The sequence below is a fragment of the Ranitomeya imitator genome, chromosome 6 (genome assembly GCF_032444005.1).
Source record: "Ranitomeya imitator isolate aRanImi1 chromosome 6, aRanImi1.pri, whole genome shotgun sequence".
Taxonomy (NCBI): Eukaryota; Metazoa; Chordata; class Amphibia; order Anura; family Dendrobatidae; genus Ranitomeya; species Ranitomeya imitator.
In genome coordinates this window covers 193,218,722-193,243,358 of record NC_091287.1, presented here as the reverse complement: position 1 = coordinate 193,243,358, position 24,637 = coordinate 193,218,722, and the positions used below count along the sequence as shown (strand labels likewise).

The following is a 24,637-nucleotide window of genomic DNA, read 5'->3' as shown; positions in this document are numbered from 1 at the left end:
CTCTGCTCCTGTTCTGCACCCTGCGGCTCTGCTCCTGCTCCGCACCCTGCAGCTCTGCTCTTCTCCTGTTCCACATTCTGCGGCTCTGTCCCTCTAGCCTGAACTGGTTCCTACCTGTTCCTTTATCCTTCCAGTCTGAACTGGTCCCTTCCCGTTCATATAGCCCACTCGTATCTGCCTTTTTTCCTGCCCTATCTGAAACGGTTCCGGTTCCGGTTCCTCCAGGCTGATCCGTGAGTGCCTGCCTGCCAGAGTGCCAGCTGTGACCGCCTGACTGCTAGAGTGCTAGCCGTGTCCGCCAGAGTACCAGTCCTGCCTGTCAGTACTTGCCTGCACCTGTCATTACTGTTTTGTCCCCTATGGGATCAGCTGCTACTGCCAGACACAGCCCTGGAGTGGCACCTGGCAGCTACCTGCCGCACAAGCCTGACCTCACCACTAGAGGCTCCAGGGAACACCAAGGTAGCTGCTTAGTCACAACCCTCCAGGGTAGTCTGGTTTTTGGCACAGTGGGGCCACATTCCTCGCTCGCGCCATCCAGTCTGGGTGCAAGCATAACATAATACACTCCCCATAGTCTTCCATATAGTATAATAAATGTCACGCTAGGGATGGGTAAGTCCGGTGGATGGCACAACATACACAAACAACAGAATGGAATAGGGAGAGGAAGGCCCTAACAGTAGGGAGCGAGGGATGGGGCATCTCCTAACTCCAGCCTGTGCCTATCCCTAAGCTCCCCTATGCGGGTCCTTCCTCCTGCCGCCGTCACGTGCCTTTTCCCAAGCTGTCATCTCACTATACCCTGGCTAGTGCACTGACAGACAAGGACGCTAGCCTCACCACTGCAGATGGTATCAACACAGGGGAAGTGACAAACACAAGACAGACAAGGAAATGGAAAACAATACTTAGCTACTGCCTCTGCTACCAAGCTCCAAACAGCATAGGATATGGAACCAGGAAACCGAACGCCACAGAAGCAGCTGATACACCACTGGCACCAGAGAGCAACAAATTCCAGGCTGGTCTTCATAGATAATGCTATTACCAACAGTCAGCTGATGTGTCATATGAAGATTTAAATTATGGCGGAAGAGGTCACCACCCACCTCAGCTGACCAGCAACAAAGCAGCTGCCAGCAAGGAAACTGACATCAACCCTTACTGGCTCAAAAGGAATATAGCAACATTTAAATTATAGCAGAACCAGAGCTGTCACGAATCCAAATATGAATAGTGACAAATACACTCCCCATAGTCCTCCACATAGTATAATATACTCCCCATAAAAGAAAAGAAAAACACAGTATAAGAGCCTAAAAGAGTCGTACCACCTGTAAATCGTGTCATGTTTTGGGCCTGTTTTGCTGTGCCTGAGCTAGCTGTCATTCACAGAACAATTAATTCTGAATTGCATCTGCAAATTACAAAAGGAGAATGTCAAAACATCTACCCATGAGCTTAAGAACTGTTAAAGAAGAATGAAGTTAACGTTTTGGTATGGCCAAGTCAAAGTTCTGATGTCACGGGTTCACCATGACAGAGAGGAGCCAGAAGACTGCCATGCTTGATTCCACATACTCCTGAACTGATTAGAAGCACTTCATCATCATATTAAACGGTGCATGTTTACATTTGTCCAGTTGATAGTGTCTGAAGCTTCCTGGCTTTGATGATCTCAGCTGTTCAGTGTTGGTCACAACCCTATGCTTTTTATACTCGCCACTGGCATTTGTACACTCCTCTGGCAATCAGAATAGTTTTAGGTTTGTTGAGGAGGCGTTTGGAGTGATGATCTATAGACTGTTGCTTGGTGATTTGCCTGTGTGCATAGCCTCATCCTCTTCTATTTGGTTGTTCCATCATTTTACTTCCCAATGTTCCACTCTGTTGTTTGTGAATGCATATTTCTATGATTGGTATTTTCATTTATCACTGCACGTCTTCCCTTGTTAGTGTGGCTTTTGTATTCATATATACAACTACTCCCCACTTCCCTGGTGAGGGAGAGGACAGATAAGGGCTGATTCAGGAGCTCGGCAAGGTATGTGGCACTGGCATCTTCACCATTAGAAGTAATTTGGGGAGCAGGGATAACTAGGGGGCCCTTAGCTTTAGGGATAGGAAGGAGCCCTTAGCATCGGGATATCAAACTACAGTCACATGACACCTGACCTTAATCCTATAGAAATGTGGTGGAACGACCTGAAGCAAGCTGCTCATGGGAGAAAACCGATCAACATAAAAGGGTTGACAATGTTTTATAAGAAGGAATTGGCTAGAATTTCTTCAAGCCGATGTGTAGAATTAATCAACAACCAGAGATCTTTATATGCTGTTTATGCAAAGGTTCACACACTTTGGCCACTCACAGAAATATAACCATTTTATTTTCCTCATTTAAACAATGACAAAGTCTAATATTTGAACTCCTTTTTTTAATTGGTTGTTTTTATCTACTTTTAGAACTAATGTAATATCCGATAAGTCAAATTTATTCAGAATTATGGAACATTCTGAGGGATTCCCAAACTTGTATATTGTATGCTAGAAATCATGATAGTAACATCTGGGTTCATTAAAAAAATGTATATAGCACTGCAAAAGAAACAAGTTCTGTATGTCAGATTTCTGTTACACATACCAAAGTCAAGAACCAGTTTTATTCAGCACACAACCTTAGGCCTGTCCCACACGTCCAGATAATTTTGGTGCCGGAAAAATCAGTACCGGAATTGTCCGTGTGTCCGTGTGCTTACGTAGCACATCAGTGTGGCAGCCTTGTGCCGCCCGTGTGTCGACTGAAGACCACACGGACCGTGCAGGAGACAGCGCTACAGTTTCATCCCTTCTTCCCAGCGCACGGATCACACGGACCCATTAAAGTCAATGGGTCCGTGTAAAACACGTACCGCACACGGATGCTGTCCGTGTGCAGTCTGTGTGCCGTGCAGTAGACAGCGCTACTGTAAGCGCTGTCCCCCCGCATGTGGTGATGAAGCCCCATTCATTGCTTCTCTCCAGCAGCGTTCGCTGTAAAGAAGGAATGAAAAATCATTTTTCATTTTTCAGTGAGTGGAGGCCAGGAAAACACCTACAGTGCCCATTTTAATGGCAAAAACATCCATTCTTGTAACTGAAGCTTGTCAATCTTAATTTACCTTATAATAATAGTAAGGCATTGGAAATTGGGGGTCATTTGGCTAAAGTTGTGGGGGGTAGGGCTGGTTCAAGTATTTAGTGGGCCCAGGAAATCTGGACCACGTCACGGCAGTGGAGCAGGGAAAGGTAAGTATTTCAACTTTGCAAGTGCTGTGATCCTGAGCAAGCAGGGGGGGCCCACTCGTTGGCATTGGCACTGGCACAGGGCCCCTCAAAGTACGGCGGTGTGTTTGCACGGCGGGGGCGCCTCCCACCGGCAGCGTCACTTTTGCGTACTATGAGGGGCCCTGTGCCAGTGACGTCGCCAATGAGTATTCCTCCCCCCACCTGATGAAGGAACCTGCACTTTCATCTGCACCTTCCTCTTTGTCCCCATGTAAGGTGGTATGGTATGCGGGAAGGGGAACCTGACTTTCAGCAGGGTCACAATCTTGCTGTGTAGCGTGCACGGGGAATGTTGCGTTATGGGTCAATGTACCAGCAGACTCATCTATCACTGGCTGGGCAATGGGCAGGATGAGGAGGAAACACAGATATAGGCCCAAAGAATAAAGTGGGCTAAATGCAGTTCAAAATTGGTAACAGGACTAACCAGGGGGCATTGCTTTGTTCAGTGGAGGACAACTGCAATAAGAGGCTGACACAGTCAGTAGGCCCAAATCAGTAAGTAGGCTAAATGCAGTTCAAAATTGGTAACAGAAGTAAACAGGCGGCACTGGTTTGTTCAGTGGAGGAGAACATCAAGGAGCGGCAGACACCGTTAGTAGGGCCAACAAAACAAGTATGCCAAATGCAGTGTTATATTAAAAACAATTTAACGAGAGCCTGAAGATAGAAGCTAGGGAAAGGCAACCTGGAGAACACCTTGGAGCGGGAGACACCGTCTCTACAACCCAGACCCAACTTGTTGAAACAACACTGCATTAGGCCTACAACTACTTAACAAGAGCATGAAGATTGAAGCTATGGAGAGGCAACCTGGAGAACACCTTGGAGCGGCAGACACCGTCTCTACAACCCAGACCCAACTTGTAGGCCTAATGCAGTGTTGTTTCAACAACTACTTAACAAAAGCATGAAGATTGAAGCTATGGAGAGGCAACCTGGAGAACACCTTGGAGCGACAGACACCGTCTCTACAACCCAGAACCAACTTGTAGGCCAAATGCAGTGTTGTTTCAACAACTACTTAACAAGAGCATGAAGATTGAAGCTCAGGAAAATAAATCAGGAGAACACCTTGGAGCGACAGACAATCTTAGTAGGCCCCAACCAAACTAGTAGCCCCACTCTAGTTGTTCGATTAAAAAACTATTTAAGACGAGCCTGAAGATTGAAACTCAGGAAAGTAAATCAGGAGAACACCTTGGAGCGACAGACAATCTTAGTAGGCCCCAACCAAACTAGTAGCCCCACTCTAGTTGTTCGATTAAAAAACTATTTAAGACGAGCCTGAAGATTGAAACTCAGGAAAGTAAATCAGGAGAACACCTTGGAGCGACAGACAATCTTAGTAGGCCCCAACCAAACTAGTAGCCCCACTGCAGTTGTTCGATTAAAAAACTATTTTGGTATTTTTTTTTAGAGGAGGACAGCTGTATTAAGTGGCGCAGACATACACGGCTAGTAGGCCTTACACCACAAAGTTGGCTCACTGCAGGATGACAAAAAGTTACATGGTTACACGGTCGTCATTGGTGTGCTCAGCGGAGGACAAATGGAAGGAGGGACCGCAGACAGACTTAGTAGGCCTAAAATAAAAAAAATTAGGCTCAAAGCAGTTTGAATTATCTTGCAGAGGTACACAGGCAGCATTGGTGTGGTCAGCGGAGGACAATTGGAAGGAGGAACCGCAGACAGACTTAGTAGGCCTAAAATAAAAAAAATTAGGCTCAAAGCAGTTTGAATTATCTTGCAGAGGTACACAGGCAGCATTGGTGTGGTCAGTGGAGGACGATTGGAAGGAGTGTCTGACACATTTAGTACTCCCAAAAAAAAAATAGATGTTAATGTCTCGCAAAACAACAAAACCAAAAAACAAAAGGGTGGCATACTTAGGTACAGGGGTGGGCTCCTCTGCTGAGTTTCAAACATAGTAATTTGGCGCTAAGTATTTACTGGTGTCAATATAGGACAATGACCCTGACTATTTTAACTAGCATCATACATGTCAACAAATTGGTATTGTTAGTGCCAGGCATTGAAGGATGTCAGCGCATAGACTAAACATTGGTGGAGCTGTGAGAGATAATTTTGCAAGTGGTAGAGCACTGTTTGAGCTGGAAGGGGGGGACTCTCTTGTGGCCGGTGGTACAGGCCCAGGGCCCCTCATGTTACAACGGTGTGTCTGATGTTGGGTGCACACCACCACCGCCAGAGACTTTATTGTACTATGAGGGACCCAGTGCCGTCGACCAAAAGTGGGCACACCCACCTCTTCAGACAAACGGCACTCTCACGGGTGCTTGCGCCAAGTGGCGCGACCACGGCCCCTTGGGGGAAGTTAGCCCATTTAGGGAGGTGTAAACCTGTTTTATGCTAAACAAACAGCTGCTGCAAATTAAGAGATTGGAACAGTCAGTAAGACGAGTCCACAAGCAAGACCTTTTTCTAGGAAAGCTAGGTGTCAGCCGGGAAAGGTGGGGCAAAATAATTCGAAATCAAGGAGTGGTTCATTTTAATGAAGGTTAGATCATCAACATTTTGGGTAGCCAGACGAGTACTTTTTCGGTCAATATTGAACCAGCAGCACTGAATACTCTTTCTGATAGCACACTAGCTGCTTGGCAAGCAAGCTGCTGCAATGCATATTCTGCCAATTCAGGCCAGGTGTCTATTTTGGATGCCCAGTAATCAAATGGGAAGGACGGTTGAGGGAGAACATCGATAAGGGATGAAAAATAGTTAGTAACCATACTTGACAAATGTTGTCTCCTGTCACTTAGAATTGATGCTGCAGTACCTGTCCTGTCTGCGGTCATTGCGAAATCACTCCACAACCTGGTCAGAAAACCCCTCTGTCCAACGCCACTTCTGATTTGTGCAACTCTAACACCTCTGCCCTGTTGCCCCCTGCAGCTCGTGTGAGAACCATCACCGGCGCTGTGTGCTGGGAATGCCTGAATCAAACGGTCTACAAGAGTTGCTTGTTTGGTTGCTAATATTTGTTCGAGGTTCTCATGTGGCATGATATTTTGCAATTTGCCTTTATAGCGAGGATCAAGGAGGCAGGCCAACCAGTAATCGTCATCGGTCATCATTTTAATAATGCGTGGGTCCCTTTTTAGGATACGTAAGGCATAATCCGCCATGTGGGCCAAAGTTCCAGTTGTCAAATCTGCGGTTGTGCTGGGTTGAGGGGCAGTTTCAGGCAAATCTACGTCACTTGTCTCCCTAGCAAAAACCTGAACCCGGCCTTGCAACGCCACCAGTTACTACTGGCCCCGGAGAAGCTTCCTCATTCAAAAAATACTCATCCCCATCATCTTTCTCGTCCTCCTCCTCTTCGCCCGCTACCTCGTCCTGTAGACTGCCCTGACCAGACAACGGCTGACTGTCATCAAGGTTTCCCTCTTCCTCGGCTGCAGACGCCTGGTCCTTTATGTGCGTCAAACTTTGCATCAGCAGACGCATTAGGGGGATGCTCATGCTTATTATGGCGTTGTTTGCACTAACCAGCCATGTGCATTCCTCAAAATACAGGTCTTGTATCTTCGACCACTGCACACCTGACAACTCCATGTCTGCCATCCAACTGCCTGCCCGTGTATGTGTATCCTCCCACAAATACATAACAGCACGCCTCTGTTCACACAGTCTCTGAAGCATGTGCAGTGTGGAGTTCCACCTTGTTGCAACGTCGATGATTAGGCGATGCTGGGGAAGGTTCAAAGACCGCTGATGGTTCTGCATACGGATGGAGTGTACGGGCGAACGGCGGATATGCGCGCAAAGTCTGCGCACTTTGAGGAGCAGGCCGGGTAACCCCGGATAACTTTTCAGGAAGCACTGCACCACCAGGTTTAAGGTGTGAGCCAGGCAAGGAATGTGTTTCAGTTGTGAAAGGGCTATGGCAGCCATAAAATTCCTTCCATTATCACTCACTACCTTGCCTGCCTCAAGATGTACAGTGCACAGCCATGACTGAGTTTCTTTCTGCAAGAACTCGGACAGAACTTCCGCGGTGTGTCTGTTGTCAGCCAAACACTTCATTACCAATACAGCCTGCTGACGCTTGCCACTAGGTGTCCCATAATGGGACACCTCGTGTGCAACAGTGGCAGCTGCGAATGGAGTGCTCGTGCGACTGCGGTCTGTGGACGAGCTCTCGCTTCTGCAGGAGGACGAGGAGGAGGAGGAGGGGGGGGCGAACGCCTACAGCCAACTGTTTCCTAGACCGTGGGCTAGGCAGAACTGTCCCAATATTGCTGTCCCCTGTGGACCCTGCATCCACCACATTAATCCAGTGAGCCGTGATGGACACGTAACGTCCCTGGCCATGCCTACTCGTCCATGCATCTGTTGTCAGGTGCACCTTTGTACTCAAAGGTTGCCTGAGTGCATGGACGATGCGGTCTTTTACATGCTGGTGGAGGGCTGGGATGGCTTTTCTCGAAAAGAAGTGTCGACTGGGTAGCTCGTAGCGTGGTTCTGCGTAGTCCATCAGGGCTTTGAAAGCTTCGCTTTCAACTAAACGGTAGGGCATCATATCTAATGAAATTAGTCTAGCAATGTGGGCGTTCAAACCCTGTGTACGCGAATGCGAGGATGAGTACTTCCTTTTCCTAACGAGAGTCTCATGTAGGGTGAGCTGGACTGGAGAGCTGCAGATCGTGGAACTAGCGGTGGTGCCGGTGGACATGGCAGACTGAGAGAGGGTTGGAGATGGTATTCTTGCTGGTGCCCTACATGCAGTGTTTCCTACTATGAAACTAGTGATTCCCTGACTGCTTTGGCCTGGCGACGAAATCTGCACATTTGCTGCAGGTGGTGCGGGAAATGGTGGGCTTACAGTGAGGGAAGGGATGTAGCGTTGCTGACTAGCTTCATTGGCCGAGGGTGCTGCAACCTTAAGGGACGTTTGGTACTGAGTCCAGGCTTGCAAATGCATGGTGGTTAAATGTCTACGCATGCAACTTGTATTTAGACTTTTAAGATTCTGACCTCTGCTTAACCCCTTTACCCCCAAGGGTGGTTTGCACGTTAATGACCGGGCCAATTTTTACAATTCTGACCACTGTCCCTTTATGAGGTTATAACTCTGGAACGCTTCAACAGATCCCAGTGATTCTGACAATGTTTTCTCGTGACATATTGTACTTCATGATAGTGGTAAAAATTCTTTGATAGTACTTGCATTTATTTGTGAAAAAAAAAGGAAATTATGAAAATTTTGCAATTTTCCAACTTTGAATTTTTATGCAATTAAATCACAGAGATATGTCACACAAAATACTTAATAAGTAACATTTCTCACATGTCTACTTTACATCAGCACAATTTTGGAACCAAAATTTTTTTTGTTAGGGAGTTATAAGGGTTAAAAGCTGACCAGAAATTTCTCATTTTTACAACACCATTTTTTTTTAGGGACCACATCTCATTTGAAGTCATTTTGAGGGGTCTATATGATAGAAATACCCAAGTGTGACACCATTCTAAAAACAGCACCCCTCATGGTGCTCAAAACCAAATTCAAGAAGTTTATTGACCCTTCTGGTGCTTCACAGGAATTTTTGGAATGTTTAAATAAAAATGAACATTTAACTTTTTTTGACAAAAAATTTAATTCAGCTACAATTTGTTTTATTTTACCAAGGGTAACAGGAGAAAATGGACCCCAAACGTTGTTGTACAATTTGTCCTGAGTACACCGATACCCCATATTTGGGGGTAAACTACTGTTTGGGCGCATGACAGAGCTCGGAAGCGAAGGAGCGCCATTTGACTTTTCAATGCAAAATTGACTGGAATCGAGATGGGACACCATGTTGCGTTTGGAGAGCCCCTGATGTGCCTAAACATTGAAAACCCCCACAAGTGACACCATTTTGGAAAGTAGACCCCCTAAAGAACTTATCTAGAGGTGTGGTGAGCACTTTGACCCACCAAGTGCTTCAAAGAAGTTTATAATGCAGAACCGTAAAAATAAAAAATCATATTTTTTCACAAAAATTATCTTTTCGCCCCCAATTTATTATTTTCCCAAGGGTAAGAGAATAAATTGGACCCCAAAAGTTGTTGTACAATTTGTCCTGAGTACGCTGATACCCCATATGTGGGGGTAAACCACTGTTTGGGCGCATGGGAGAGCTCGGAAGGGAAGGAGCGCCCTTTAACTTTTCAATGCAAAATTGACAGGAATTGAGATGGGACGCCATGTTGCATTTAGAGAGCCACTGATGTGCCTACACATTGAAACCCCCCACAAGTGACACCATTTTGGAAAGTAGACCCCCTAAGGAACTTATCTAGAGGTGTGGTGAGCGCTTTGACCCACCAAGTGCTTCACAGAAATTTATAATGCAGAGCCGTAAAAATAAAACAAAAATTTGTTCCCACAAAAATTATTTTTTTAGCCCCCAGTTTTGTATTTTCCTGAGGGTAACAGGAGAAATTGGACCCCAAAAGTTGTTGTGCAATTTGTCCTGAGTGCGCTGATACCCCATAAGTGGGGGGGAACCACTGTTTGGGCGCATGGGAGGGCTCGAAAGGGAAGGAGCTCCATTTGGAATGCAGACTTAGATGGAATGGTCTGCAGGTGTCACATTGCGTTTGCAGAGCCCCTAATGTACCTAAACAGTAGAAACCCCCCACAAGTGACACCATTTTGGAAACTAGACACCCTATGGAACTCATCTAGATGTGTTGTTAGAGCTTTGAACCCCCAAGAGTTTCACTACAGTTTGTAACGCAGAGCCGTGAAAAAAAAAAAAAAAAAACTTTCCCCAAAAAATTATTTTTTAGCCCCCAGTTTTGTATTTTCCTGAGGGTAAGAGGAGAAATTCGACCCCAAAAGTTGTTGTGCAATTTGTCCTGAGTACGCTGATACCCCATATGTGGGGGGAACCACCGTTTGGGCGCAAGGGAGGGCTCGGAAGGGAAGGAGCTCCATTTGGAATGCAGACTTAGATGGAATAGTTTGCAGGCGTCACATTGCGTTTGCAGAGCCCCTAATGTACCTAAACAGTAGAAACCCCCCACAAGTGACCCCATATTGGAAACTAGACCCCCCAAGGAACTCATCTAGATGTGTTGTGAGAACTTAGAACCCCCAAGTGTTTCACTACAGTTTATAATGCAGAGCCGTGAAAATTAAAAAACTTTTTTTCCCACAAAAATTATTTTTTAGCCCCCAGTTTTGTATTTTCCCAAGCGTAACAGGAGAAATTGGACCCTAAAAGTTGTTGTCCAATTTGTCCTGAGTACACTGATACCCCATATGTTGTGGTAAACCCCTGTTTGGGCACACGGGAGAGCTCGGAAGGGAAGGAGCACTGTTTTACTTTTTCAACGCAGAATTGGCTGGAATTGAGATCGGACGCCATGTCGTGTTTGGAGAGCCCCTGATGTGCCTAAACAGTGGAAACCCCCCAATTATAACTGAAACCCTAATCCAAACACACCCCTAACCCTAATTCTAACGGTAACCCTAACCACACCTCTAACCCTGACACACCCCTAACCCTAATCCCAACCCTATTCTCAACTGTAAATGTAATCTAAACCCTAACCCTAACTTTAGCCCCAACCCTAACTGTAGCCCCAACCCTAGCCCTAGCCCTAACCTTAGCCCTAACCCTAACCTTAGCCCTAACCCTAGCCCTAACCCTAATGGGAAAATGGAAATAAATACATTTTTTTAATTTTTCCCTAACTAAGGGGGTGATGAAGGGGGGTTTGATTTACTTTTATAGCGAGTTTTTTAGCGGATTTTTATGATTAGCAGCGGTCACACACTGAAAGACGCTTTTTATTGCAAAAAATATTTTTTGCGTTACCACATTTTGAGAGCTATAATTTTTCCATATTTTGGTCCACAGAGTGATGTGAGGTCTTGTTTTTTGCGGGACGAGTTGACGTTTTAATTGGTAACATTTTCGGGCACGTGACATTTTTTGATCGCTTTTTATTCCAATTTTTGTGAGGAAGAATGACCAAAAACCAGCTATTCATGAATTTCTTTTGGGGGAGGTGTTTATACCGTTCCGCGTTTGGTAAAATTGATAAAGCCGTTTTATTCTTCGGGTCAGTACGATTACAGCGACACCTCATTTATATAATTTTTTTATGTTTTGGCATTTTTATACGATAAAAACTATTTTACAGAAAAAATAATTATTTTTGCATCGCTTTATTCTCAGGACTATAACTTTTTTATTTTTTTGCTGATGATGCTGTATGGTGGTTCGTTTTTTGCGGGACAAGATGACGTTTTCAGCGGTACCATGGTTATTTATATCTGTCTTTTTGATCGCGTGTTATTCCACTTTTTGTTTGGCGGTATGATAATAAAGCGTTGTTTTTTGACTCGTTTTTTTTTTTTCTTACGGTGTTTACTGAAGGGGTTAACTAGTGGGCCAGTTTTATAGGTCGGGTCGTTACGGACGCGGCGATACTAAATATGTGTACTTTTATTGTTTTTTTTTATTTAGATGAAGAAATGTATTTATGGGAATAATATTTTTTTTTTCATTATTTAGGAATATTTTTTTTTTCTTTTTTTACACATTTGAAAATTATTTTTTTACTTTTTTATTTTGTCCCGGGGGGGACATCACAGATCGGTGATCTGACAGTGTGCACAGCACTCTGTCAGATCACCGATCTGACATGCAGCACTGCAGGCTTCACAGTCTCTGAGCAGGCTCTGTGAAGCTACCTCCCTCCCTGCAGGACCCGGATCCGCGGCCATCTTGGATCCGGGCCTGGAGCAGGGAGGGAGGGAGGTAAGACCCTCGCAGCAACGCGATCACATCGCGTTGCTGCGGGGGGCTCAGGGAAGCCCGCAGGGAGCCCCCTCCCTGCACGATGCTTCCCTATACCGCCGGCACATCGCGATCATCTTTGATCGCGGTGTGCCAGGGGTTAATGTGCTGGGGGCGGTCCGTGACCGCTCCTGGCACATAGTGCCGGATGTCAGCTGCGATAGGCAGCTGACACCCGGCCGCGATCGGCGGCGCTCCCCCCGTGAGCGCTGCCGATCGCATATGAAGTACTATCCCGTCGGTGGTCATAGGGGCCCACCCCACCTCGATGGGATAGTACGTCTAATGTCAGAAAGGGGTTAAGATAGTTGAACATTTTTGACAGATGACTTTGCGCTGATCATTTGGATGTTGTTTAAAAAAAAATGCCAGACTGCACTCTTTCTACTATCGGATACCTTTTCAGGCATTGCAGACTGAGCTTCTTTAACCGGATGTCCACATTGTCCTACAACTGGTTTTGCCACGCGTTTTTGGCCAGATACGGGCCTGGCAGATGGTACCTGTTGCGATGTTGATGCCTTCTGCGGCTCCTCCTCCGCTTCAGAGCTACTGCCGCCTGCACCCTGTTCCCCCAATGGCTGCCAATCGGGGTCAACAACTGGGTCATCTAGGACCTCCTCTTCTATCTCGTGTGCAACTTCGTCTGTGTCACCGTGTAAGCCGGTGGTATAGCGTTCGTGACGGGGCACCATAGTCTCATCAGGGTCTGATTCTGGATCAGTACACTGCGAGGGCAATGTTGTGGTCTGAGTCAAAGGAACAGCATAGTAATCTGGCTGTGGCTGTGCATCTGTGCACTCCATGTCCGATTCAACTTGTAATAGGCATGGCCTGTTAACTGTTTCACTTTCTAACCCAGGAACGGTATGTGTAAAGAGCTCCATGGAGTAACCCGTTGTGTCGCCTGACGCATCCTTCTCTGTTGTTCTTGGTGAAGAAGACAAGGAAGCGACTTGTCCCTGACCGTGAACATCCACTAACGAAGCGCTGCTTTTACATTTTGCAATTTCAGAAGAGGAGGCGAAAGAGCTAGAGGCTGAGTCAGCAAGGAAAGCCAAAACTTGTTCTTGCTGCTCCGGCATTAAAAGCAATTTTCCTACTCCCAGAAAAGGGAGCATTCGAGGCCTTGTGTAGCCAGACAACGAACTTGGCTCAATAACTCGAGACTTAGGTGCTATATTGCTTTTCCCACGACCACCTGATGCTCCACCACCACTACCATCATTACCAGCTGCCAATGACCGCCCACGGCCACGACCTCTTCAACCAGACTTCCTCATTGTTTCAAAAACGTAAGCAAACTAACGGTATTTGTTACTGTAAAACCAGTTACAAGGTGAACTCAAACTTCTGTACACAGTACACAGCTCCAGTGGCAGACAGATATGCCACTAACAGGACTGACACTGATGCAGACACTAACAATTCAAATCTCCCCCTTTTTATTTTTTCTGGGAGAATATTGAAGAAATGTGGCCCACTCTCATACAGTATATGTTCTGTGGCACACAATTTGAGACAGGTGGCACACACAGGAGTGGCACAGAAGCAGAAATGCCAATCTTAATCTCCCACTATTTTTTTTTTTTTCAGGGAGAATTGAAAAGAAATCTGGCCCAGTATTACACACTAGGTTTAATGTTACTAGTATTGAAAGATAGGAGAAAAAAAAAGCGCAAATAGGGTCTTTTCCCCAGGATTGTTTCTGATCAATTGTGAGAGAACTGCTCACCTGGTGGTACACAGTACAAGATTGTGTAGTTTGTCAGCTGCTGCAGATCCACAGGTCGGCGCTGCGACCTCTGAGAACCGTTATAATAGATGAAATGTGGATTACATCCACGCTATCTCTGTGTGGAAACTTCCTGAAGAAGAAGCCATGAGCTTCGAAACGCGTTGAATAAACCACCCGAACATCTTACAAGTATATCTGGATCTATTATTTGTCGCAGCAGCGCGGATGTAATCCACATTTCATCTATTATACTAGGTTTAATGTGGCACACAATTTGAGACAGGTGGCACACACAGGAGTGGCACAGAAGCAGAAATGCCAATCTTAATCTCCCACTATTTTTTTTCAGGGAGAATTTAAAAGAAATCTGACCCAGTATTACACACTAGGTTTAATGTGGCACACAATTTGAGACAGGTGGCACACACAGGAGTGGCACAGAAGCAGAAATGCCAATCTTAATCTCCCACTATTTTTTTTTTCCAGGGAGAATTTAAAAGAAATCTGACCCAGTATTACACACTAGGTTTAATGTGGCACACAATTTGAGACAGGTGGCACACACAGGAGTGGCACTGAAGCAGAAATGCCAATCTTAATCTCCCACTATTTTTTTTTTTTTTATTTATGGGAGAATTGGCAAGAAATCAGGCCCACTGTTAGACTGTATGTTTTCTGTGCCAGAAAATGAGACACAGATGCCACACACAGGACTGCCAGTGATACAGATTTGCCAATGTTAATCTGCACCCATTTCTTCTTCAGGGAGACTAGTGAATAAATCTGGGCCACTATATTAGAGTATATTTTCTGTGGCAGAAAGTGGCTTGAAGAGATATAACGAAACAAAAAAAAAAGGGACTGTCCTACAATTACTATCTCCCTGCAGTAATCTCAGCAATGTATGGCAGGCAGCAATAACAAGGAGTGGACTGCTGCACAAAAAAAGTCAACAGTGTGGACAAACAAACAAGAAAGCTGTGCAGAATGGAAGGAGCAACAGGATTTGTGCTTTGAAAAAAGCAGTTGGTTTGCACAGCGGTGTACAAACAGCAATGCAGCTATCTGGGAGCCTTCTAGGGCAGCCCAATGAGCTACAGCGCTGAGGGAAAAAAAATGTAGCCTCCACTGTCCCTGCAAACAAAAGGTGGTGTTGGACAGTGGAAATCGCTACAGCACAAGCGGTTTGGGGGTTAATGTACCCTGCCTAACGCTATCCCTGCTTCTGACGAAGCGGCAGCAACCTCTCCCTATGCTCAGATCAGCAGCAGTAAGATGGCGATCGGTGGGAACGCCCTTTTATAGCCCCTGTGACGCCGCAGAAAGCAAGCCAATCACTGCAATGCCCTTCTCTAAGATGGTGGGGACCAGGACCTATGTCATCACGCTGCCCACACTCTGCGTCCACCTTCATTGGCTGAGAAATGGCGCTTTTCGCATCATTGAAACAAGACTTTGGCGCGAAAGTCGCGTACCGCATGGCCGACCCCACACAGGGATTGGGTCGGGTTTCATGAAACCCGACTTTGCCAAAAGTCGGCGACTTATGAAAATGGCCGACCCGTTTCGCTCAACCCTACTGAGAATGTTTTTTCGTGACATATTGGGCTTCATGTCAGTGGTAAATTTAGGTTGATAATTTTTGTGTTTATTTGTGAAAAAAATGGAAATTTGGCAAAAATTTGGAAAATTTCTCAATTTTCAAATTTTGAATTTTTATTCTGTTAAACCAGAGAGTTATGTGACACAAAATAGTTTATAAATAACATTACCCACATGTCTACTTTACCTCAGCACAATTTTGGAAACAAATTTTTTTTTCTAGGAAGTTATAAGGGTTAAAATTTGACCAGCGATTTCTCATTTTTACACCAAAATTTACAAAACCATTTTTTTTTAGGTACCACCTCACATTTGAAATCAGTTTGAGGGGTCTACATGGCTGAAAATACCCAAAAGTTACACCATTCTAAAAACTGCACCCCTCAAGGTGCTTAAAACCACGTTCAAGAAGTTTATTAACCCTTCAGGTGCTTCACAGCAGCAGAAGCAACATGGAAGGAAAAAATGAACATTTAACTTTTTAGTCACAAAAATGATTTTTAGCAACAATTTTTTTATTTTCCCAAGGGTAAAAGGAGAAACTGGACCCCAAAAGTTATTGTACAATTTGTCCTGAGCACGCCGATACCCCATATGTGGGGGGGGACCACTGTTTGGGCGCACGACAGGGATCGGAAGGGAAGGAGCGCCATTTGACTTTTTCAATGAAAAATTGGCTCCCATCTTTAGCGGACACCATGTCGCGTTTGGAGAGCCCCTGTGTACCTAAGATTGGAGTTCCCCCACAAGTGACCCCATTTTGGAAACTAGACCCCCCAAGGAACTTATCTAGATGCATAGTGAGCACTTTGAACCCCCAGCTGCTTAACAAATTGATTCGTAAATATGAAAAAGTACTTTTTTTTTCACAAAAAATTTTTAAGCCTCAGTTTGTTCCTTTCCACATGGGCAACAGAATAAAATGGATCCTAAAATTTATTGGGCAAATTCTCCTGAATACACCGATACCTCACATGTGGGGGTAAACCACTGTTTGAGTACACGGCAGGGCTCTGAAGGTAAGGAGCGCCATTTGACTTTTTGAATGAAAAATTAGCTCCAATCGTTAGCGGACACCATGGCGCGTTTGCAGAAGCCCTGATGTGCCTAAACAGTAGAAACCCCCACCAAGTGACCCCATTTTGGAAACGAGACCCCCAAGAAACTTATCTAGATGTGTGGTTAGCACTTTGAACCCCCAAGTGCTTCACAGAAGTTTATAACGCAGAGCCGTGAAAATTAAAAAAAAAAATTTTCATTCATCAAAAATTATTTTTAGCAAGCAATTTTTTATTTTCACAAGGGTAACAGGAGAAATTGGACCCCAAAAGTTGTTGTCCAGTTTGTCCTGAGTACGCTGATACCCCATAATTGGGGGGGAACCACTGTTTGGGCACACGTCAAGGCTCGGAAGGGAAGTAGTGACGTTTTGAAATGCAGACTTTGATGGAATGGTCTGCGGGCGTCACATTGCGTTTGCAGAGCCCCTGATGTGCCTAAACAGTGGAAACCCCCCACAAGTGACCCCATTTTGGAAAATAGACCCCCCAAGGAACTTATCTAGATGTGTAATGAGCACTTTGAACTCCCAAGTGCTTCACAGAATTTTATAACGTAGAGCCGTGAAAAGAAAAAGATAATTTTTTTCCCCCACAAAAATGAATTTTTAGCCCCCAATGTTTTATTTTCCCATGGGTAACAGGAGAAATTAGACCCCGAAAGTTGTTCTGCAATTTTTCCTGAGTACGCTTATGCCCCATATGTTAGGGTAAAACACTGTATGGGCACACGTCAGGCTTCAGAAAGGAGGGAGCACCATTTGACTTTTTGAACGCAAGATTAGCTGGAATCAATGGTGGCGCCATGTCGCATTTGGGACCCCCTGATGTGCCCCTGATGAAACCCCTCAATTCTAACTCCAACACTAACCCCAACACACCCTTAACCCTAATCCCAACCCTAAGCATAACCCTAACCACAACCCTAACCCTAACACACCCCTAACCCTAATCCCAACCCTAACTACAAGCCTATCCGTAACCCCAACACACCCCTAACCCTTATCTTAACTCTAATCCCAACCCCAACTCTAATTCCAACCCTAACTCTAATTCCAACCCTAACCCTAAGGCTATGCGCCCACGTTGCGGATGTGTGCGTGGATTTTTCCGCACCGTTTTTGCAAAATCCACAGATAGAACACACTGCATTTGACCTGTGAATTTCCTGCGGTTTTACACCTGCGGATTCCTATTGAGGAGCAGGTGTAAAACACATGCAGAATCTGCAAAAGAATTGTCATGCTGCGGAAAATACAACTCAGCGTTTCCGCGCGGTATTTTCTGCACCATGGGCACAGCGGATTTGGATTTCCATAGGTTTTCATGGTACATGGTACTGTATAATCCGCTGCGGATCCGTAGCCAAATCCACACCATGTGCACATACCCTAATTCCAACCCTAACCCTAATTCTAACCCTAGTTCTAACCCTAACCCTAGTTCTAACCCTAACCCTATCCCTAGCCCTAACCCTAGTTTTAACCCTAACCCTAGTGGAAAAATAAAAATATATTATCTTTATTTTATTATTTTCTCTACCTGTGGGGGTGGTATTTTTTTGATTTTGATCACTGTGATAGGTTGTATCACAGCGATCAAAATGTACCCCAGGAATGAATGAATCTGCTGGCTGGAAGATGGCGGCGCCCATCGCTGAAGACTGCCGGCAGCGGGAGGGATGCCAGGACTCGGGAGGCACAGAGGGGGTGAGATCAGACAGCAGGGGGGACGGAGGACAGGCTGGGGGACGGAGGACAGGACGGGGGGCAGTGGACAGGACGAATGGGAGAGGAGGGCTGATGGCAGCAGCAGATTGCCGCTGTCAGTCGGTGGCAGGGTTGGATCGGGGTCTCCAGCCATGGCCGATGATATTGCAGCATCGGCCATGGCTGGATTGTAATATTTCAGCAAGTTTAACTGGTGAAATATTACAAATTGCTCTGATTGGCTGTTTCACTTTCAACAGCCAATCAGAGCGATCATAGCCACGTGGGGGCAAAGCCACCCACCCCCCGGGCTTAAGTACCCCTCCCCCTGTTCCTGTAGGTCAGGTGAAATTACAGTTAACCCTTTCACCTGATCTGCAGGAACACGATCATTCTGTGACAGCATATGCGTCACAGGTCTGATTGGCACCGACTTTCATGACGCATATGCTGTCACAGGTCGGGAAGGGGTTAATGTATTGGGAAGCTCCGAAAAAAACTCAAAAATTCTGCACAAAATAACGCACCAAAAACACGAGAAAAACGTGCGAAAAATGCATGTGGATTTCCTGCGGAAAAAGTCCAGTTTCGTTCAGGAAATTTTGCAAATAATCCTAACGTGTGCACATAGCCTTAAGGTTGGGGGTGCATGGATACTTTGACTGTGACAGACCAAAGATTACTAGGTATTTCAGTATATAGTGACTCCTAGGGGGTTCTACAATCACATCAAGCAAGTCGCAAGAAGTCAAATTGCATCAGATTTTTTGCGACTTGCTTAGCGCATTAGATGTACACTCGGGGTAGCAAAGCACCTACATGCATTCGTATTGTGCTGCAATGTAGCAGCAACACCTAGCATACTTTGGCTGCACATCAGGTGTCATGTCCGAAGTCTCTGCGCAGCGTAGGCTGAATTGTAGATGGTAAGCTCTAACGAGCAGGGTCATCATTATTTTTGCTTAAATTATTGTATTATGTTTATGTATTATGTTTAAGAGTTTGTATGTTCTCTCCGTGTTTGCGTGGGTTTCCTCCGGGCACTCCGGTTTCCTCCCACATTCCAAAGACATACTGATAGGAATTCAAGATTGTGAGCCCAATCGGGGACAGTGATGATAATGTGTGCAAACTGTAAAGCGCTGCGGAATATGTTAGCGCTATATAAAAATAAAGATTATTATAAAAAAATAAAGATTATTATATTAACGTTTTTACTTATGATTTGTATATTAACTGTTGAATTGTAAAGCCCTGCGGAATATGTTGGTAATATAAATAAAGATTATTATTAAGTGTTAAAACTAAGATTTGTCATTTGAGAAATACAATATTTTGTATATTCAGCTCTATTTCTCTACATGTAAAATATGAAGACTAATTTTAATTTCCTGATGGCCCATCAACAATGTTTAACTGCTAAACAGCTCAGTTGAGCAAAATGCTAACTTACTGTCGCTTGCATTTCTCACTGGGTAGGACTGTGTGTAGTTATTTACACACTCCAGGAGTGGCGGACTGATGGCTGCACAGTAATTTTCCACTGCTTTTATCTGGGATGGTCCTGGAGATGAATCAGTTCGAAATATAGCTTGGCAGTATTCTCGACAGTTAGTGTGCCGACCAGCATAACTACAGCATACAGAACCCACTGAAAAGTAAAAAAAACAATAATACACTTTTAATCCATCACTTTTAGACCAAGTATCTAGATTAGTTACCGTAAACATGGAGAATACTATTATACCATGTAGTCCATAATAAGAATTTTCTAAAAAATAGTAAATAACTGTATATTAAAGTTATGACATTATTACAGAATCTTACATTAAAGTCACAAATAAAATGCTACACTAGGGTACAAAGGTCAATAACAAAAAACGCTGGTAAAAAAAAAAGGTCTATACCCGTCACGCTTGCAATGATTACTAAATTATTCACAATGACCCTAACAGACCACATTCTGCAGTGTCTCTGGTTTATGCTTCTCTGTACAGTACAAAATTAGGTTAGCAATAATAATTTGCAAGTATTAGTTTTGAATTTGGAGAAGTAAAAGGTTACAAATGGGATTAATCTTTACTTGAATTTGTTAAAGGGGTGGTCCAAAGGCAAAGTAATTTTCCTCATAAATCTTTATTTGATGCCATAATCCAAACTATTTTACACATACTTGCACTATAATAATAATCTCTTTATTTATATAGAGCCAACATATTCCTAGCGCTTTACAGTTTGCACACACTATCATCACTGTCCCCAATGGGGCTCACAATATAAATTCCCTATCAGTATGTCTTTGGAATGTGGGAGGAAACCGGAGTACCCGGAGGAAACCCACACAAACACTCCTTGCAGATGTTGTCCTTGGCGGGATTTGAACCCGTGACTCCAGTGCTACAAGGCTGCAGTACTAACCACTGAGCCACCATGCTGCCCTAAAAAATTCCCTATCCTCACCTAGCTACATTAACTGTGATTGTACTTTTTTCGCTACTTCTTTTTTGATGACGCTTCATTTGAGAATCCAGTGCATGCGATCATTGCCGCAGCCCAGCCTTGAAATGCAACGTCATAAGTGACACTTGTTTCAGGGGCTGTGCACTGGGTGATGGTCTCAATGGCAGCATGTGCTCTGTTGGCTCAGATCATCAGTAGCGAGCTAGCAACACAGCACTGTCAGAAGTGACGCAAATGACGTACTACTAATCTGAGCAGATAAGGGAAGCTTATGGAATTTTTAATGCAATTATATTAGAAAAGAGTTTGGATTATGGCATCAAACAGATAGGGATTTAGGAGCAAAATTACTTTACCTTCAGACCACCATTCTAACAAATTCATATCACGACCTGTGGGTGGCCAACATAAAAATATATAATCATAAACATCTTGTTCCAGATTATAATGAAATAATATTTTTTTTTTTAATAATAAAAAAAATCAATTCCATGCCATGTATCTAGTGAATTGTTGAGCCTGAAACAAAGAAAAACAAGAAGGCTTGTTAGTGCTAACTTTTAATACCGACATATAGTTCAGTGATAGTCACTGACAGTTATAATGTGGGTGTTAAGGTAAAAGGTGCTTCATGTTCCTGGGCCACCTACCTGTGGTATTGGAGATTACAATTTTGTCATAAAGCTATATAATAAATATAATAAAAATAATAATAATAATAATAAAAAAAAAAGCTATCATCTTATGGATAAAGGTGACTTCTCAGAATAAGTTGGGTCAAAGTGCCCAGTTCTTTACCGGGAACATTGGGGGATCAGGACTAGGGTTGAGCGACTTTTACTTTTTTAGGGTCGAGTCGGGTTTCGCGAAACCCGACTATCTCAAAAGTCGAGTGAAATCGGCCGATTATGGCGAAAAGTCGGGGATTGACCGAAACACGAAACCCAATGCAAAGTCAATGGGAAATCTATCTTTTTTTTTCTCTCTCTCTCTTTCTCTCTCTCTCTCTCTCCTCCGTCCCTGAACAGAAAAGCTGGTGTTACACATTGCAAATCGCTACAGCGCACAAGCGACAAGATGGCGATAGGCGTCCACGCCCCTAAGACCTATGTCATCACTCTGCCCACGCTCCTTCATTGGCTGAAAAAATGGCGCCAAACGCGTCATACGAAACGCGACTTTGGCGCGAAGATCGCCGACCGCATGGCCAATCCCACACTAGGATCGGGTCGGGTTTTATGAAACCCGACATTGCCAAAAGTCGGCGACTTTTGAATTTGTCCGATCCGTTTCGCTCAAGCCTAATCAGGACAGTCAGGGCACTTTGGAGGCATGCCAAAAAGACTGTGCTTCCTATTTAATGAATGGGTTTGTAAGTTTGGAGCCAACTGCAAATTTAAGCTCGAATGCTCCTCTAGCGGAGGGGATTACAGCGCATCAAAATGCTTTCAGGGAGTAAAACAAGAAGTGGGTGATAGTACTGAAAAAAGGAGTGACACTGGTTCAACCAGCAGAGATGGAACACTTTCTAAATACTAACCCAGATAAGGTGGTGGCGGTTTTGTTAGAGAATGGTTTTAGATAGGATTTTAAGATTCTATTAATCGATTGCAAAGTTAAGTTGTCAACAAAAAACGTACAATTTGGCGCTACAATATCCTGAAGTAGTTTCAGAGAAATTAAATAAGGAGGTATTATTGGGTCAAATAGTGGGGCAGTCGAGTGAGTTCAATCATTTGATAGAAGGGGTTCTGTTGATAAAAATGGATATTGAGGTAACATTCAGGTTGTTACAAGTGCACCCAGGTAGTATGCACTTGCTGGACTGTTTTTGGGAAGGGGGTTTCATAGTTGATAGGTGTCTCCCAGTGGAGTGTTCATGATGTTGTGCATATTTAGGAGTGGGTAGTGAAGGACGTTTCTAATGTGAAGTCTTTTATTCACTACTTGGATGATTTTCTGTGTATAGGTCCAGCTAATTCCTTTGAGTGGTCACTGTTGCTACATACTTTGGAAGGAGTAGTGTTGTGAATTCCGCTCTTGGGCTCCCCCCGGTGGTTGTAAGTGGCACTTTTGTGAGTTTTGCTCTTGGGCTCCCTCCGGTGGTTTTAAGTGGAATGGCTGCTCCTTGGATTTAGCAGTCAGCAGCTGCTTCCACTGATTGTCTATTCTGCTCGGCTATTTAGCCTGGCTCTTTCCTTCAGCTTGTGCCACTTGTCAATGGTTCCTGGTTGGATTCACATCTCTTTGGATTTCCCTGTTATCCTGACCAGTTCAGCAAAACTAAGTCCTTGCTTGCTCTTTTCTGTCCACAGGTTGTAGACTTATCCGTTCTGTGCTTTCTTTGTTTGTCCAGCTTGTCAGTATGAATTAATTCTGTGTAGCTGGAAGCTCTGGGAAGCAGATTTACCCTCCACACCTTTAGTCAGGTGTGGAGATTTTTGTAAACTCTGTGTGGATTTTTTGTAGTGTTTTATACTGACCGCACAGTATTCCATCTATCTATCTAGCTAGACTGGCCTCCTGTGCTCATCCTGGTTTCATTCTGTGTATGTCTTTTCCCTCTCCACTCACAGTCAGTACTTGTGGGGGGCTATCTATCCTTTGGGGATTTTCTCTGAGGCAAGATAGTTTTCCTGTTTCTATCTTTAGGGGTAGTTAGTTCTCAGGCTGTGACGAGGTGCCTAGGGAGTGTCAGGAGCATCCCACGGCTACTTCTAGTGTTGTGTTGAGCTTAGGGACTGCGGTCAGTACAGTTAACACTTCCTTCAGAGCTCGTCCCATGTTGCTCCTAAACCACCAGATCATAACAGTGTAGCCTGTAAGTTTGGCTACAGAGAATGCAAGAATGGGGTTAGGCGATGATGTAGTGAAGCAGATTGGGAATTGGAAATCAGTAAGATTTAGGACTTATGTGTACCCTACGTGGGTATAAATCATTTGTTAGATTTTTTTTATTTTAAATTAAAAAAAATTAGAGAAATTACTTTAAGTACTACTATTTGCTGGCCCTCAGCTTGTTTGGATTATGGGCCATTCTTTTGTATTTTGGGTGGCATTGCGAGGAGTGGTTTGACCAGTGGGGTGGCAGCTGGGAATAGCAAGGGAGGAAGCCATATTCTGATGGATTGGTAAACTGGACATGGTGTGGAGTCAATTTCTCCCGAAATTACCGTAATTTTTTTTGCAAATCTAGATCGTGCCCTGATATACCGTACTGGTGATTCACATCAGGGGTAAAAATTTGGGGGAGAAGGCTATTTCATGAGTTGATAATCTACATCAAATTTGATCTATTAAGGTTATGGGCAATATTCCTAAGGGTAACCATGGTTTAGTTGGACATTACTCCAAGAAAGATGTGGCGTGGGTCTCAATCTGCGGAGAGAGTTAACAAGGCCAGAATAGAAGGTAATAGAGCTGTGGGTCGTTTTTTACCTTGGAATGAAGAAATGGGGGGGTGTCATGTGGATCTGGAATCAGGTGATGGCAAATTTTTGAGACTAGATGGGTTACATCTAAATGCAGTGGGATTAGATATTTGCTGTTTGGTCATACAACAAGGTATTGAACTTGAGCTAAGATTGTGGAGGAACTTAATGTTTGAGAGGTACAAAACATTTATGTTGGTGGCAGGAGTGAAAGTCATTGAAGTTGGTGGATGTGATTAATGGTGAATTGGTGGAGAAGGGGCACAAGGTTCTGTACCCCCCAACGGGACTTAAGGGATGACCCGAGTAGTGGAAATCCCGAGATAAGGGCTGAAGGGCCCCCAGAGAGTGGATGAAGTTTAATTGCCAGATTGGTTAACAGGTTCCTCTGAGCTGGTGCCCAAACAGATAGAGGTAAAATATGACTTCCATTTTTTCCAAAGCGGTTCCTTTTGCTATGTATGATGTTTGTTTATTAAAAGGCTGC

At 44.4% G+C, this 24,637-nt stretch overlaps 1 protein-coding gene across 4 annotated transcripts in view; it reads right to left on the bottom strand.

Moving 5' to 3' along the window:
• Positions 1-24,637, bottom strand: part of RECK (reversion inducing cysteine rich protein with kazal motifs) — a 764,658-nt gene that overhangs the window by 453,441 nt on the left and 286,580 nt on the right. For 3 of the 4 annotated variants that reach the window (XM_069730404.1, XM_069730400.1, XM_069730401.1), the window contains one exon: positions 19,713-19,910. The exons of the other annotated variant lie outside the window; for it this stretch is intronic. In XM_069730404.1, the coding sequence (XP_069586505.1) occupies positions 19,713-19,910 (198 nt within the window). The remainder of the gene's footprint in view (positions 1-19,712; positions 19,911-24,637) is intronic. 4 annotated transcript variants of the gene reach the window in all.